We start from the raw sequence: 18,452 nt of genomic DNA, 5'->3' as shown, positions 1-18,452 counted from the left end.
AAATAAAATTTTTTTTTTTTTTTTTTTTAAAGCACTCTGGTGGTACCAGTTGTCAGTGATGTATCAAGATGGTAATATCATGGTACTCTTTCATGGTATTTAAATGGTACTATAAGGTCCTTCGAATAATGCATGGTATATTTTATGCTAGCGCAATTGTACTTTTTGTAAGGGTAAGCTTAATTTAAATTCTATAATGCCACATGTGAAGAGTGCAAGAGTTTCCACATTTATATATCAGGATATATACTTAATATTCATTTTAATTTCATGTTGAATATGTTCTCTTTTTTCTCTCTCTCTCTTCTCAGCCTCCGTTTGATGGTGAGGATGAAGACGAACTTTTTCAGTCCATTATGGAGCACAATGTCTCCTACCCTAAATCCATGTCCAAAGAAGCAGTTTCCATCTGCAAAGGGGTAAGTTCTGACACATAAAGGCAGAATGTTTCAGGTTCTAAAGCCCAACTGAACCAGTATGACTTCTCATTTTGATTCAATATTTTCACAGTGGAGAGAGAAAATCTGGGGGGGAAAGGAGGATTTTTGGTCTCTAGTTAGTTAAGAACAAGGAACAAAAATTCACCAATACATTGTTCTTCTATTTTGATGTCTCTATTTTTCATCTTAGCCTCTGAAAATAGTTGTAGACTTCTTGACTTAATAGTTTAAGACTTTGCATTCTCCAGAACAATGGATGTTTGTGGCTGAGACCAGAAAGTACAAGTTTAGGGGCTCATTTAATACCTGACAAATGAGGAGGATATATCTCAGAAGAAGAGACCTGGGTCATTCCAAAAACCAGTTCATAGGTTCCCATGAATCCAAGATCGTTCCTACAGAAATACACTGACATTTGATATCAGTATATCTTAAATTACGTTCACTGAAAGTTACTGAAATGTATAGAACAGAAAAAAATGTCACTTCACTTCTTTTAATCACTCATATTACATGCATCTGCTCAGAAATCCACTGCCCATCAGAAATTCACTGCAGGAGCTGATCCAATTTAGATAAAAACACACAAACCTGGTTTCATTTTTAATAAAAGTCTTATCAGCGTTGAGGTTTCATTTGCCATGAATGCAGTGTTATTGGATTCATCTTCAGTCTGACTAAAGACCAAAACTTTTAACTGTTTTGCCTTGCCAGATTTTTAGAGTGAGAGTGAAAGACCATTTCTTCTTTAGTTGACTACTGTGGTAAATCAGAAATACATATTATTTTCATCATTTTCACTAACATCAACAAAGACGTGACTAGATTTCATATTTTCTCTTTAATATAGTATTTCAGCAATTGCTGTTTCCAGAACATCTTAACATTTTGTTTTCAGTGAGATACCTATAACCTGACAAAAAATAATTTAAAAAAATACTGTCGATACATACATTCGATACATTCATTAATAAATCCTATTTTCTTTTAAGCAGTACAAACCAACACACTATTTAGCAGAAATAAAGCAATTATATGACATATCTGAACACTCACATTACATTCTCTCACAACTTCTCAGTTTAAGTGCAAGTTAGTACAGTCTGAATCTATACATTGTTAACATTTAACATTTGACATTTCACTTTTCTTGTTCAAACAAACAAACATTACAGTATCTTAGTCTGAATCAAAAGACATTGATAAAATGACAGGTACACGAATGAACCATTTCAGAAGATATTGCCTTCAATAAAAAGGAAATATTTTGAGAAATAAAGTTTTTTTCACATATTTATTTTTTTCTGTGTACTTTTCAGGTACTTTCAGGAATACCACAGTAATACCATAATACTTTTTGCAATTTTTATTGTAAGAACATCCTGCTAGGTAAAGAAAGAAATAATGGTGCAAGCAGGACACAGCACAGCTGATGATTTGTGTCATCACACACTGTCTCACTTTTATAATGTTCTCTATCACCTTCTGTCTTTTTGTCAGTGGTAGAGCTATAAGTTCATCTGTTTTCATTTCTGGGTGTTTTGAAATTTGTGTGTGTGTCTTATAAACTGTGCCGCTTACTAATGGAGAAGCTGACCTAGAAAAGCCCAGGACTATAGGGGGATAATTAATTAGAAATTTACCTGAAATCAATTTTCCTGGCAAATTTAAGTCACCATTTAATAATGAAAACATGACAACTTTCTCTTTAGTTAGCAGGCTGTTAAACTGAGTACTTCTTAGAACCATATAGCTGTTGGAATTGCCAAAGTTTGTAAAGTTCTTTGCATCGTGTTGGGTCTGTGAAATATTCTGTAACAGTTTAGTTTAAGGACCAGTTAACTAGTTGCTTATTAGCATGCATATTAGCATATTGGCTGTACATTGGTACATATAAAGCACATATTAATGCCTTATTCTGCATGATTATATTTTAGATTGCTTAATCCTACCCAATACCTAAAATTAACAACTACCTTACTAACTATTAATAAGCAGCAAATTAGGAGTTTATTGAGGCAAAAGTCATAGTTAATAGTTAGTTAAAAGTGAGAATTGGTCCCCAAACTAGTGTGATCAAATATTAGTCCCAAAAAACCAACAAACAGATTTTAGCATTACTATTTGAGTTTACACATCTTTATCTGCAGTTTAGGTCTATCATGACCATGGAGAATGAGTATGTCTTGAAGGTGGTTAGCTGTTAGGGTTATCTTTTTTTATGACTTCATATTAAGAAACTACACAGAATAAATGGAAAATGAAATGATGACCAGTTACACTTTCACAATAGACATTCATATGCAATTGAACCTAGACTAATTGTTGACAAAATGTTCATGTCCATGCAATTGGTCTACCCACATTTGAAATTGTGTGTTATCATGAAATTTAAAGATGAGCATATGCCTGTAAACTGAAAACTTTTTTTTAGTTCTAGAAATATATATTATGTGCTAATTTTATGACTGTCAACTTAAGCCTTTTTCTGTTTAGACAATAATGATTATATTTTGTCTTGTGTCTCAGCTGATGACAAAACACTCTTCAAAGCGTCTGGGCTGCAGCCCAGAGGGGGAAAGAGATATTAGGGAACATGCTTTCTTCCGTCGGATTGACTGGGAACGCCTGGAAAACAGAGAAATACAGCCTCCATTCAAACCCAAAGTGGTAAGAAAATCCATTCAGGTCTATTCATTTCCCACTTAAGTGTGTATTTATCATATACTGATGAAAAAAACTAAGAGCTCTTGCTGGGTTTTAATGACTGAAAGTTTTAATGGTGAAGTGGCCCTGAAAAGGCATGAATATTAAAATATTGCAAAATAATTATGGTGATTAAGATACAGGAGAGTAAATGTTATTATATTTCTGTATATTTCTGTTTGCCAGAAATTCACTTAAAAAAATAATAAAAAATAAAAAACACTTTAAGAAAGTGTTTCAGGTATTATGGGATGGAATATTGGTGCGTATACGTATAACTGTATATTTTATAAAGTGATATGTTAATATAATAGTCTACTTGAACTACCAAAACCATTTTTACCTAAGAATGCACTGATAACCACCATGATAATACAGGCGGTACAATATGTGCACTGTCCATATAATTTTTTATATCCAAAATTATAAAAGTAACAATCACATAACAATCATGACAGTATGTAACAGTAAAATTACAGTAATGTTCACAGTATATGGTAAAGTAACTTTATTAAGTATATAAAGTTAACCAATTACCAGGTTTTTACTATAACATTTTTTCTGTAAAAATTACAATGCAATAAAATGCAATGCAATGAAAACCAATGACACTAATGTGTAATCATCTGCCTGTCCTGATGAATGCTTATTGCTATTTATAATTTCTGTGCCTTCTGATATTTGTTCTAATAATTCTAGTTTTCACTGTTTTTTTTTTGTTTTGTTTTTTTAAACTTTTAAATGTTATGAATTGGTATTGCCTTTCTGAGACAGCGCCTGTGGAGGAAGTGAGAATATTTTGCCGAGATAGAGCCATTTGTCATATTAAATAGCTTAGATTGTTCTTGGTGTTTTACGTTTAGGGGTAGGGTTGGTGTAGGGCAATAGCACATACAGTTTGTACAGTATAAAAACCATTTCGCCTATGGAATGTCACCATAAAACATGGAAACACAATGTGTGTGTGTGTGTGTGTGTGTTGTATGAGTGGGCGAGAGCGAGAGAGAGGGATGAGCTTGATTCATATGACTTCTAAATTGGGTCATACTGTAGTTGTTTCCCCTTCACAAGCACACATGCTCTCCCACACATATATCTTTGAATAGGTCATTCTGTCACATCACTGGGGACAAACCAGAAAAGAAGAGAATGGTTAGTTTGTCTCGAGTACTTGTTTCTTATGATGTCCTATTTTTTAGTCTTCTGTGTTAGTGTGAGTGTGTTATGAACATCACCTGTCACTTTTAATATTTTTGTTTGTTTGTTTTCAACAATTGTCTGATGTCCCCTCAGGACATCCTGAAGCTGAACTGCAGCTTCCTCTCATGGTCAAAAGTAGGCCAGAGACAGAGCCCATGTCCCTTTCACACTAATGGTGGGGGTTAAACAGGCTTAATTCAGCACAGCTACCATTTTAAACATTTAGCCAATCATTAGTTCCACTGCTGACGTAGGAAGTGCCCTACATGGACCTCTGTGTCTGAAAAATGGCTTTTTTTATGGTCTCTGTGTTTGTGTGTGATTATGACAGTTGCAACTTTAATTGATCTGCATGCTTGTTAGAACACAACCAGATAGAATCCCCCTCAGTGTCTCATCATTCACATATGATGGGAAGATCTTCCTCATAAGAGAGCATGACAAGGCATTTACATTTGACCATTTCTCTCAGTTTTTGAGTCACCATTCATCTCTCCTTTCAAATATCATACAAGGGGGAGGGTTGTCTTCTATTTTAAGGCACATCTTGAGCTGCATGTCTTATAGAATCTGGCAGCTTTACAAAAGGAAAGTCCATATCCTTTCTTTCTTTCTTGTAACTGTTTGTGTACATTAAATTTCGGACGTCAGTCGATTAAAGATATTTTTTAATTACATGGTATGCAAATTAATTGATCAAAGTAATCACAAATCACTTAGATCAGTCTGCACTATCTTTTAGTTGTTGGTCTGTGTACACATGCATGAAATGGCTGCTGTGTCACTTTTTGCAGTTCTTGAACTGCTTCGATGGAGGGAAAATTCCTTTACGAACAGGGGCATGATTAAAAGTATTAATTTTGTTCACACACATATTTTTTAATAATTCTTTGTAATTCATTATTGTGTTAAATTGACGGCCTTCTTTTAAACATTGAGTGAAGTCATACAAGTAAATGTTGTTCTTGTGTTAAAACAATTCATGAAAGCCCTAACAAAAAGGATCCGTAACCTGCACACCTTATAAACCACACATGTATATATATCATTGATGAGGAGCTTTGAATCATTTATTAGTCATAATAATAGGGTTATTATAAATGTGCTTCTGGTACTTTTTCATACACATGGTATGGAGGTTAAAGAAGTATACTAAATTATAGATTGAGTGCCAGGTATTAATGTTCCTTCTACTTACAGTAGTTTAGTTAAGTTGTCAAGATGCTTATGAGGTGCAGAAGTACTCGTGAGCCTGTCATGGAAAATATGAAAGATACAAACACCAACCAAACATAAAACAGTCTAACTTTAAACTATGTTTGCTGTCTGCGTTACAATGTGTTTTACGAACCTTGGACTGTGTCATCTGTGTCTGTATGTGATATGATTAACACTACATGGTTGTAGTGTTACAATAAACTGTCAAAATTAATCTTTATTGTAATCTCTCTCTCTCTCGCTACCTTTTTTTAATAGTGTGGAAAGGGGGCAGAGAACTTTGACAAGTTCTTCACACGCACACAGCCACAACTGACCCCTCCTGATGAGCTGGTTATCGCCAACATCGACCAGGCTGAATTTGATGGATTTTCCTTCATCAACCTTCAATTCATCCATCCCTCCATCATCAACAGTGAATAAAATGGGAAAAAGAGGGAATGAATGTGAATCTACCTACTACCCCAAAACTCTGCCCTTGCCTTTACCCTTTTATCTAACAAATGTTAAATCAAAACCACAACTCGCATCTTAAATTATGTCCAGTCTTTTTGTTTTGTCTTGTTTAAAAATCTGGCAATTCTTCTTCACTTTTTTCACATCATTTCAATGTAGGCCAGTCGAAGAGTTGACCTTAATGATTGAAAATTGATTGAGAGATTTTTTTTAACACTTAAATTCTGGTTAGGAAGTGCTGTTTACATTACAAACTGTTTGTTTGACTTAGTGCAGACCAGTATTTAAAAGTCTAGGACGCCATCTTATCTCAAGCCACTGGTGGCTGACACAGCATGATCTTGCCACATCTGCCCAAAGCCCCATAACAGATATAGAGTTGTGTGCTTCCTAAGACTTCCTAAGTCTTCCCATTCAGGATTTCTAAAGGTAATCGCCAAAGCCAATGGGGTTTCTGCCTTCCCCGTAGTACTATACCAATTTATCTATTTACAGAATTATTCTGGTGTCAGTTTAAGTACTCACTTTTTGGAGTCTCCAGTGTTTTCTCATTGTAAGTGTCGTTAAATGTTTTAAATAAAATACCAAACATCTCTGTGTAATATTTGCACATATTTCGGGTATGACATGACAACTTGGCACTCCAGTTTAACACTTGTTTGCATTTTCTGTTTGTTCTATGGTAAAAAAAATAAATAAAATAAGCGTGCCAAGAGTTTCTACAATCCACAATCAGAGCTTTGGATGCGTGAGATGTTATGAAAGGTTTCATGTTTCAAGGGTTTTATGTTTCATGCGTTTTATCTCACAGTAAACACATATACACTTTTACCCATAAAAATGACAATAATAAAGGTATTACCTCGTTATCCATTTAATTCACCAAATGTTTTTAAAATATCCTCGTTTTTGCCATAGTAGAAAATATCCTGTGAACATGAGAAAATTTTGTGCGTGTGTGTTTTGTTTCAGTAATGAGAGATATTATGAGAGGGAGAAATATTTAAGTGTTGGCATTTATGTCAAGCTCTAATTATGTTGTTCTCAAATTCTCATTGTCTGCATATAAGTAAATATTGAATACTAAATGTTCATCCCTGCTATACCTGCAGAATGACATTTACATCATGTTTGGATTTAACATAATTGACGGTAAAATGTAACATCGTTATGTCATATTTCTCCTCTTGCTGCTTCAACATTTTGGTTATACTTAATAATACATGCTATTTAAACAGTATAAGAACCTTTTATACCAATTAAATGTGACTTCATTACATTACAAAGGTGACATTTCTGTGACATTAGGGCAAATTTACAACTGAGGGAAAAGAATGAAAGCAAGTTTGCATTAAGGCAATAGCTCAAAAATGGAAATTCTGTCATTGTTTACTCACCCTCAAGTTGTTCCGAACCTGTATGAGTTTCTTTATTCTGTTGAACACAAAAGAAGATATTTTGAAGAACGTTCGTAACCAAACAGTTATCAGTAGCCATTAACCTCCATAGAATTTGTAGTTTGGTTTCCAGCATGAGTAAATGACAGAATTTTCATTTTGGGTGAACTGTCCCTTTACCCTAAAACTGAAGTACAATTATTATCTGGTTTAAATGTTTTTAGTCACTTTAATAGTCCACATTTTAATTATCATTGTCCCTTTTAAATGTGTAATTTTGTATTAACCACATCATTACACAGTCAGCTACTATAATGCTAATATTCAGGTAGATATTTGTGTAATTGTTATCATTGGTTTAATAGTCCACATTTTAATTATCATTGTCCCTTTTAAATGTGTAATTTTGTATTAACCACATCATTACACAGTCAGCTACTATAATGCTAATATTCAGGTAGATATTTGTGTAATTGTTATCATTGGTGTGTACTGTTGTAGACATTGTAATATGACATGGAAATGACCTTGTACTTTGCATAATGAAATCCTTTACAAATGTGCTTTCGCCATTCGATTTTTCAACTGTACTTTCAAAACACCTTTGCTTTTGGCTGTTATGTGTGACCTGATCGGATTCCATTTTAAAATGTGAGCCGATTGGCTGCTGGCATCCTACTATGGTCTGATAACTTGCCTTTGCTTGCATGTTTTGGTATGAAAAGGATCCACTTGAAAAGATTTGTGTGTATTTATGAGGAATGTTTTGTTATCAATGGAATATAAAATTGAGATTATAAGCTTATTACAGCATGGAGTATGAACAAGCCAGATACATATGATACATTTGTCTCCATTCACATATTTAATAGTGTAACTCTCAATTTCAATTATTTTAATGTCGATATTGTATATTTTGTTTTGTTTTGTTTTGCTTTATATTGTTTGTGATATTCTGTATGTTCTTCTTCCCATCTTTTTCTGCTGTTAGAAGTAATGCAAATTATGTAATAAATTTCAGAATTAGATGAAAATCACACATGGGACAATCGGCTTGTTTAGATTTTAGATCACAGGTGTCAGTTTTCTTCTAGCACTAATATACTTGCCAGTTTGATATTTGTTCCCTTTTTTTGTCACGTAACAGCAAATATATGGAAATTTAGCACCATTCCTGTAGTTTAGATCAGCTCACTTATGTCTTCTCTTTTATTTCTGTGGATTTAATAATGTTGATCTTGCCGTAAAATCCCATCAGTGCTAAAAACATCTGTTGAAATCATATGCAAACTCCCATCTTTCTTTTCTTGGGTCTTTCCAAAAACCTGCTTTGCGTCAGTGCCATACTGAACCCAGCAGGACCAGTGTTGCACTAACTGCGTAGCCACAACGATGTTTGCCAGTATTGAATCCAGTATTTTGAGCACTAGTCTCATGTAGCTGTACTGTTAACTGAATGCGGTTACTGCTCTTGAGATCGCAACAGAGCATCTCTTGCTTTGTGTATCTGACATTCAATCATGTGTACTACCTTGGCTGTTGTAAAGAAAGTTGCATAGCCATTTTTTAAAAACAGGTTTAACATGGCATGCTTTGAGTTTCCTCTACTGTAAGATGATCCATCTGCCTTGCCCAATTCTTTCTATTCCTGTGCTACTTAATTAATGATTGAATACATGAACAAATGGATGAATGAAATGTTAACATTATTGCTTGTTTGCCTCAGTTGTTTAGCTTTCCCTTGCAGGAAAATTTCACCCAAAAATGGAAAGTTTGTCATCATTTACTCACCCTCATGATGTTCAAAATCTGTGGAACACAAAATAAGATATTTTGAAGATTGTTAGTAGCCAAAACAGTTTTGGTTACCATTGTATAAAAAATATTGATGTTTATTAGAATATCTTCTTCCACAGAAGATAGAAAGTTATACAGGTTTGGAAAGACATGGGAGTGAGTAAATGACAGAATGGGGTGAACTATCCCTTTAAATGAACTGTATCTGCTTCTTTAGTCATCTCTTGTCATCAATTATAATTGTTAATTAATTACACCCATATTATAAAAAACACGGTGGAATTACCTTTCCCAATTAGTCAGCAATTCATGTTTGTTCCGGTACTATTAAGTTTTGTGTTTGTCGAAGAGGAGAGCAAGAACTTTGCTTCTCATTTTATCATACTATTTTTTCATTACTTTGTGTTGTTCTTTATGTGTAGATTGGATGGTACATCACCCTGTTGTCCTTTTGCTTTGTGTGATTCAGTCCACCTGTTTTATTTCCATCTGTTGAATTTTTCATTTTCATTTAGAGGACGAAATCAACAGAATGCCTTATTTTGCTCCCTTTGTCTCTCAAATAGCAAGGTCCTGAATTGAACCCAAAGCACTATCTCTGTTCTTATAAATAATATTGATCCATAACATATAAATAAACCAAGTAAAATGTATTTTGTAGCAGTGTATGTTAGCCCTGCCTTTGTTGTCTTAAAAGAATATATGCTGTTCCATGCAATCCTTGTTGCCATTTATACCTAATGTATGATATTGCAAATAAAGAAGGGAAAATGAAACTCAAGTCTGTTGATGTCCCTTATTGAAGAAGAAGCTGACACTGACTGTGGTGATCTGTTATCGTGTCTCATGCACCAGAGCAAGGTGCAGATCTTTTTTTTTTTTAATGCAAACAGAGTCAAAAGAAACATAAAATGGTCATTCTATATATTTTATCCAGAAGCTCAGGACATCCCTGTTAAAAAAAACAGCATATGCTGGTTAGGTATGTTTCGAAGCATGGCTGCTGGTTTGAGCTTGTTCTTAGCTGGTCATGAGCTGATTTAAGCTGGTCCTGAGCAGGAGCTAGTTGCTTAGGACCAGCACATGACCATCTCAAACCAGCAGCCATGCTTCAAAACAAACCTAACCAGCATTTGCTGTTTTTTTTCAACAGGAATTGTCAGTTGTCTTACCAGCACATTTACAGTAGACCAACAGGATTTTTCCATTGACACATTCACAGAAAAATATTTTTATTTGCAGTTAACACTCAATCAAAATTCCACACTGCTATGGATTAAAACGCTATGCAGACCATTTACAAGTTTTGAATGTGTGTCTGTCCACTGTCAGAAGCATCTGTGTGTGGGTCTTTTACTTTACAGTAATCCAATTATTCATAGTGAAGCAGGACACTCATTTCCCCAAAGATTTCCACAGACCATATAAACCTCAACATCCATAATAAAGTCTCAAGTGGTGCATCCATGGACCATTTACGTCCACGGTGGTGCTTTCATCCATTTACGCGGAGGAAAACGAGTCTGTGAGGGATATATTTACATTCTTTACGATGGCACGCACTGCCTTATAAAGGTCCTAGATTTTTTTAGAACTTTAAAAACTGTTTTGTTGAGTTTTGTCTACGGTTTTTTTGTGTGTGTGTGTGTGATTATTTTTAGCGGTTTCAGATTTACCCGACCCTACACATCAAGCTCAAAAAAATTATGTCGGTCAAATTTGTTGTTTTATATGTCGGTCTGACAACCCCCTACGTATAAGCGTTAACGTTTATGGCATTAATCAGCCTCTGCAACACCCATAACACATTACCCCAAATACAACATCCAACATCCTTAACATAACAACAGTCATGGCACAGACTACATCATCTACCTCAAACCAATAATACAAGAGCAATGACAAAGTACGCATACAAACAGTCGTTGTGTCGTTGTCGGTCCGTGACCCCATCACTTGTCTCAACTCACCAACTGTATTTGGTCTCTTCTCTTTCAGAACCCTGATGGCAGCGGTGTCGGCGGGGTCCATTTTGTTTCCTTCAGCAGACACTATCCTTAGGAATATCCCAGACGAGCATAGGAACATTAAATTCTGCAGTACTGCCAACCAGTCTAACGGTCACTTCTACCCAACCCGCATATGGCATCTCTGTGCCATTAGCTGCTTCAATTTGCAAGGGGTTATCTGGGTCGACTATCTCTGCTATGTCTTTCAACTGAATGTCCAGTAAGTTTTCAGCTTTCCACGTCTCATCGACAGCAGACACCTGTGAACCTGTGTCCCAAAGCACCTGAGTTCTCTGTCCCTGTATATAGCAGTTGACAAGACACTTCTTCCCAACCAATTCAGGCACCGTAGACTGCTTCTTTGTCTTCACATTTTTCCTTTGGTCAGTGATAGTTTTGCATGAGTGTGTTTGTTGGATTCTTGGTTGTGTGTGTAAGCTCTGGTTTCTCCTTTGTCCTGACCCATTTCTCTTTTTTTCCCAGCTGACAATCCTATGGGACATTCTGGCCAACTCAGCTACTCCCTGTCCCTCGGGGGCAGCCGCTCTCCATTTAAAGGGGCCTCTCTCACCATGTCAGGTTGTCCCTGGTATCTCCTGCAACCAGCACGAACATGTTCGTCACTTCCACACCTGTAACAATGCTGGCAGTATTCTTCACCTCGCTGCTGGCACCCAAAACACCTAGGCCTAGGACGGGGCATGGGGTATCTCTGTGGTGCAAATCTCTGTTGAAACTGTGCCGGTGCCACAACTCACCTAGGACATGCACCACCATGGTAGTCCAGTACTAGCCTGCCATTTTGATGAAGAGCGGCCAGGGTAACAGTCTGCTGCTGGGCTGTCTGTTTTCTATCTCCATTGCTATCACTGGACTGTGCAATGTGCATACCTGCTGGCCTCTGTGGTGTCTGCCGCCTCTTATTTTGTCTCTCTTTCTCATGCCCACAGGCTATATTGAGTCTCTCTAGAAGCAGCTCATCCGAGGTGGTAGGTTGCTGCAGGTAGGGTTGGAGGTCACTTTTGATGTTATCATTCTGCAGACCTGTAAGTATAGTGTGCATAAACATGCTCTGTACAAGTACAGGATCATACTTCAGATTTGACTCTGCCTCTTGTGATGCAAACAATATTTTTTGCCTGAGGTCCATCGCTCTAATTAAAAAGTTCTGCGGGGTTTCCTTATTGTACTGAACCTCTGTGGTGAGTTGTTTATAAAGCTCTGTTGCACTCCGTTCCTGATAGATCACCTTCGCCATGTGCGACTCAATCTCATCCCTTTTTCACAATACAGACATATAACAATTATACGAACATTGTATATACTCAAACTCATTTGAATATCACTATTACCAACTGTTCAATGGTAAGCTGAAATAACGATCCTTTAATCTCAAATGGCAAGTTTTCAATCTCTGACTCCATTTTGGCAGATGAGTCATGGGTTGAACTATGGGTTTGCGTTTTGTCTTGCCTCCCTAGTGTTGCCTCCCTAGTGAATTAAGCACCTCAGAATGCACCTTGGGCCGGACGGGACTCCCACCACTTCCACAGCCAACACACTGCGCTGTCTACCACCTGGGTCAATTTTGTAGAATGTTGGAGTGTGGTCACCTCCTCTGTTACAGGACACCAACCTCACTTCAACAATCCCAGCGGTGCCTCCAAATGTAGTCTCCCTGAAAAAGGGGGATATAGATATTTTCAACAGACAGACACGAACACTTGTTGCGTTTCCCTCAACTTCTGTATTATGAGTGGGGGAAGGGAACCCGTGTTATTAACTCTCTATGCTCGCCCCACCCTCTGCTGGAGTCTTTCGGTACTGCATCATAACAGACTACAGGACCTAACGACATATTAACTATGAAATAGCAACAACAATAATATTCTCTCTTAATAGTTATACCCGTTACACTAGGTTATATTCCGCACCCACCCGCTACCGCTATATATTCACTCTTTGTTCACCCGCTGTGCGCTTAGAATAATTTTCTTCCCGACCTGACCGTTCCCGCTAAATTGCGGTGCCTCCAAATGTAGTCTCCCTGAAAAAGGGGGATATAGATATTTTCAACAGACAGACACGAACACTTGTTGCGTTTCCCTCAACTTCTGTATTATGAATGTAAAAGAACCATTCAATTTTTACAGAATAACCAATAAATGCATACCAACTTGCATATAACATCATTGCCTTCTTTCTATACACAAAATTACCCATATTGTACTTGCTGACAAAACAAATATAGAGATGAGCAGCAATTGGCATAAAACACCATATCCATTCTGGTACACACAATAAACAAGATAGCTTGCACCTGTATGTGTGACAAAATAACTTGTATAAAATAAAGAAAAGGCAGAATAATCACAAAATTGTATGTTATTTTATTCGTCTTGTCAAGAGTCTTGAATTTATTGACTTTGACTTGAATTTATATGAATTATCTTAAGACACAAAATTCGTTTAATATTTCTGCAACACAGTAGCAAAAAAAGTGTCAGAGAAAATAAAAATGTTGTACAAAAATTTTATTATTTTTATTCGTCTAGTCAGGATACAATTTGTTTTTACATTGACAACACAATAGGGAAAAAGTGTCGCAGAGAGAAAAAAAAAATGTAGGTTGTACAAAAATAGCCTATTAGCTATTTTTATTCATCTTGTCAAAATACTAAATTCGTTTGACATTTTTCTGTTAACACACGGCTGTGCGTCCTGCATCCTCAACACGGAACTAAAGTTTGATTCAGTTCGATTTGTAAACCGGCTCGACCGGTTACTTCCTGAGAACCGGCTCAAAAGAACGATTCATTCAAGAACCGAACATCACTACTCCAAGGGGATAGGAATGGTCACTTCCATTTGGAATTTGTCCCGTGAACCGTTCGGTACCGATAATCGTACCGGCACACCCCTACCCAAATGGCACCCTTAACTCTCACTTTCTTCCCCTGAGTCTTCACTTTCGTGACATAACTTTGACTGTCAGGTAGAAGCTTGCTGCGGAGATCGCCTCAGAGAGAGCTCAGCAGAAGTGCGTATCAAGGGCGCATAATGGTTGCAATGTGGGCGCTCGCAAGCATTCTTCTGAAAGCTAAAATGATTAATAGAATACCCTACATTCTCGTGGACTAAACAGACACGCGTATGCGGTGGCCATTGTGGTTCCCAAGACCACGAGTGCACATGAAGTGTGCCATTTGGGACAGGACCCAGTCATGTGATATGGCTAGAGGGTATGCAGTGGCATCACTTTCCCAGCTGAACACATCCCCTCAGTCGGAATGACTGAGTGGCAAAACATCCTGCAACATGGCTGCCTTAGTAAACTGGGAAAACTGAAGCAAAACAAACAATTATCTGAATAAATTATAGGTAGTTGGTTTTAACAGTGTGAAAAGCTAGCTCCAATTTCGTATTTAAATCTATTAGTACAGCCAAATGTACAAGTTCTATCCCATATTAGATGTGTTTTTGTATAGTATTCAAGCTGAACATTAACATTGTGGCCAATCTGCAAAACTTACATGCAACAACTGCAAAGTTTCCAATACATAAACAATATGATTTAAACACTAAATCCCAGCACAATGTGCATTTTAATCACTCACAGCTATTTGTTGCCACCTGGCATTTTCTGCTCGTCATTTGCATAAAGTTGTAAACACACCATGCCACTGCCACTCAGTCTTTCTGCCACTCAGTAGGTGTTACCAGAGCCACTTTAAGGCAAGCCTCCAAGAAAGAAAGAAAAAAAGTGTAACACTGCAGTACACATGGAATGGATATCAGTGAAGGAGAGGCTTCACTACACCGAATAAACTGCTTTTGTGGGAAACCAGCTTATCATTTAGAGAATCAACAATGCTGCGTCTGAAAGCTGAAAAATGCTGCCTTTGGAAGACGCATTCAAAGGCAGGAAAGAATCAGTGCACATCAGAATTAATTGTTACTGTTGCTTCACTTGCTGTCTCCTGAGATGCCTTCATCTGATCGATTTTTAAAGGCAGCATAGATGTATCTTTCACTGCCTTTGATATACCACAAACAAATGACATAACAGATGCTCCCAAACCTCTTTTACAAATTCAAAAATACCACTAGCAATGATGGCTTGGGCCGCTTCAAAGACGTTATCAGAGTATTAGAGCAGGCACACTGTAGAAATTAGGTGTGTTTGTCTTAATGCTATGCAGCACAGACCAATTAGTGTATATGACTAGAAATAGTGAATGCGGTTCGAAATTTTGTCTGACTTAAGACGGTGCTGATGCAATGTCACTATGACATGTGCCATCAGACCCAGCGTACCACTTGAGTGATTCAAAAGCAGTCGCTGACTAATTCTGTGCAGTTTCCACAAAACGGCTGCATTGGGTTCTAATGATGATACAGCTGTTTCTGGATTGGTTTTCATAATTGGCTTCATGATGATGTGTTTTCTGTTTATTTTGTTTATTTTGACAACTTCAGTTGTGCTAAGGTGTTTTTTTAACAGCAGCAAAGTATTTTCATGTAACCCTCATTGTAGTATATTGTGTACACAAATTCTAGCACTAATAAAGACCCAGGCTAACTACCCATTGGCACACTGATGACTCAATCACTGTCTCATTTTGAAGACTGCACTCTCCAGAGGTCACATTTGTCAGTTGCATACATCATCAAGGCTTATTTCAGAAGAGCAAACATTGTAACATTTTCTGTTATTCCTCATGAGGCTGTACTATACATACTCTAATTTTTTCTTCCGCAAAGAATCAATAACAACAGAGTCCCTCTAGAGTGGATTATTTCTGATAACAAGCATAAATAAGTAAATTACATTAGCTAGCAAGTTAAAACTGTCTTGCCTGGCTGCCAAGCCTCTCTTCGCACAGCGGTGATCCAGAAATAGAGGTTTCCCTGATCATAAGACTGTACACAAACCAGCGCTGCGCTCACAAACGCTGCTTTATCAGGCACAGACAAGATTAAATGAAAATGACATAGAACATTTTCTGAAGAGAGTCGATTTCCTTCAGTGATATAAAAACACCACGCCTCATTTTTGATTTTGAACCGTGCAGTGCTCATGTTTATTCAACGAAGTCAAAGCCTTTTGGAAAATATATTTGTGATGGTCAGTTTTGATATTGTGGCAGGTTGCCAGAAATAAATCAATGTATGGGAAACACTGGGTTGCATCCCACAGCACAACAACCTGAGCCCAAGTTCAGTCTACTCATCACCTTAACAGTCTGTGCCATATTACTAGCCACTAGCCAGACCGATAAACAAACACAGACCAAAAGTTAACTTCGGGCCAGGCACATATGTCCGATGAAACAAAACCATCTATTGATATCTTTCTGACATTATTTTTTAATGATGTTTAAAGTACATTATGAAAAATAATCCCTGCAACATTTCAGCCAATAATTATTTATAATATGAAATGTAATAAAATAATAGTTGGTCTTTTTAAAACTTGCCATGATGTGTATCGAGTTGGCTTGTGTGTTTTGTGTTTCAGACTTAAGAATATTCAGTTTAGTTTTTCAATTCAAGTTTATTTGTATATTTTTCCCAAAGCATATTGTTTCAAAAAGCTAATATACAAAAAATGCATATTACTGTCAGACTCTGTTCCGTGTTTTGTGTGTGTTCTGCTCCCCATGTGTTTCCATGCCCTTATTTGGGTTTCCTGTTCCTGCTCCCTGATTGTTTCCCATTTGTTTCCAGCTGTGTTTTCCCTCATGTTATTATGTTTCATTAGTTTCAGGTGTTTCTCGTCATGTCTGGTGTATTTAAAGTGTTCCCGGTTCTGAGTTCTTGGTCCGGTATTGTATATGTCTAACTCCTTTGCTACGTGTGTTTTCCTGGTTCCCTGTATGTAATTAAAATCTCCTTGTTGATGTACTCCTGGTCTCCTCGTTCCTCACTCCGCGCTCCCTCACAGTAGCGATCGTGACAGAATACCGGACCAGAAAAGTAAGCAGTGCCCCTTCTCCCCGTTTTGTTTTCGTTTTAAAAGTATTTTGTTTTCCTGTTCGTTTCTCCCCGCAAACATGGAGGAATGAGCTATGTTCATCGCCCGACCCGCTTACCTATGAATTCCGCTCACCTACGTGAGGGCCTTCACCAGCTCCCTCGATGGAGAGACCCTTGTGACGCTGTTCCGGCTTGGGATCACTTACCATCAGTCAACGGAACTCCCAGACACCATCAACCTCGATTGGAAGGAAGCAGTCATCTGGTGTCTGGAGAGTCTCCGATCCTGATCCGGAACCCCGCCACCGGCCGTTCTTCAGTAAAGCCCACCGGCCGCGGCATTCTCAAGCCCGCCGGCCACGGCACTCTCCAGCCCGCCGGCCGTTCCTCAATCAAGCCCGCCGGCTGTTCCTCAGTCAAGCCCGCCGGCCGCGGCTCTCTCCAGCCCGCCAGCCACGGCATTCTCAAGCCCGCCGTCCACTCCAGTGTCAAGTCTGCCGACCACGCCTTTCAGCCCGAACCTAACTAGGAATCTAAGGAGGTAAAGGAGGTTGGTACCAGCCCCAGAGCTCACTCCAGTGTCGGCTCCAGCACCAGAGCTCGCTCCAGTGGAGCTGACACAGTTCTCGAGTTAGGCCTACTGAGGGCCGCTAAAGACTATATTCTCCCCAAGGATTTTATTTTGGGGGGGGGTAGTAGGGGTCCATCCGTGGAGGCCGGGCCGAGGCCAGGCTCCCTGTTCCTCCATTGCCTCCTGAACTGCCTGCTCCGCCATGACTTCCTAGTCTGCCTACTCCTCCATGGTGCCCCAAACTGCCTGCTCCGCCATTGGCTTCCAGAGCTCCCTGCTCCACCATGGCCCTTGAACTCCCTGTGCCGCCATGGCACCATGGACTACCTGACCCACCCTGGAGGTATTCCCCGTGTCCCAGTCCTGCACCAGCCTTCAGGGTGCCCACCCCCCTCCATGGGGGAATTGTTACGGCGCGGGACGCGCCTTCCGGGAGGGGGGAGTAATGTCAGACTCTGTTCCGTGTTTTGTGTGTGTTCTGCTCCCCATGTGTTTCCATGCCCTTATTTGGTTTTCCTGTTCCTGCTTCCTGATTGTTTCCCATATATTTCCAGCTGTGTTTTCCCTCATGTTATTATGTTTCATTAGTTCCAGGTGATCTGAAGTACGTTAATGGGTAACAATCCTTGCAGCTGAGTTCTGAATTAACTGCAGTTGTTTTTCAGGAACACCGAATAAA

General features: G+C 38.2%; 1 protein-coding gene across 1 annotated transcript in view; it reads left to right on the top strand.

Annotated features, from left to right (window-relative positions):
- LOC107694902 (protein kinase C alpha type-like) overlaps nucleotides 1-7,438 on the top strand; it is a 121,730-nt gene extending 114,292 nt beyond the window's left edge. The window contains exons 16-18 of the mRNA XM_016494616.1: nucleotides 312-419; nucleotides 2,970-3,110; nucleotides 5,823-7,438. Coding sequence (XP_016350102.1) covers nucleotides 312-419; nucleotides 2,970-3,110; nucleotides 5,823-5,987 — 414 coding nt within the window. The 3' untranslated portion in view covers nucleotides 5,988-7,438. The remainder of the gene's footprint in view (nucleotides 1-311; nucleotides 420-2,969; nucleotides 3,111-5,822) is intronic.
- Nucleotides 7,439-18,452: the final 11,014 nt, after the last annotated feature.

Source organism: Sinocyclocheilus anshuiensis, unplaced genomic scaffold, assembly GCF_001515605.1.
Source record: "Sinocyclocheilus anshuiensis isolate Anshui unplaced genomic scaffold, SAMN03320099.WGS_v1.1 scaffold3199, whole genome shotgun sequence".
NCBI classification, from domain to species: domain Eukaryota; kingdom Metazoa; phylum Chordata; class Actinopteri; order Cypriniformes; family Cyprinidae; genus Sinocyclocheilus; species Sinocyclocheilus anshuiensis.
This window is presented reverse-complemented; position numbering and strand designations above follow the sequence as displayed.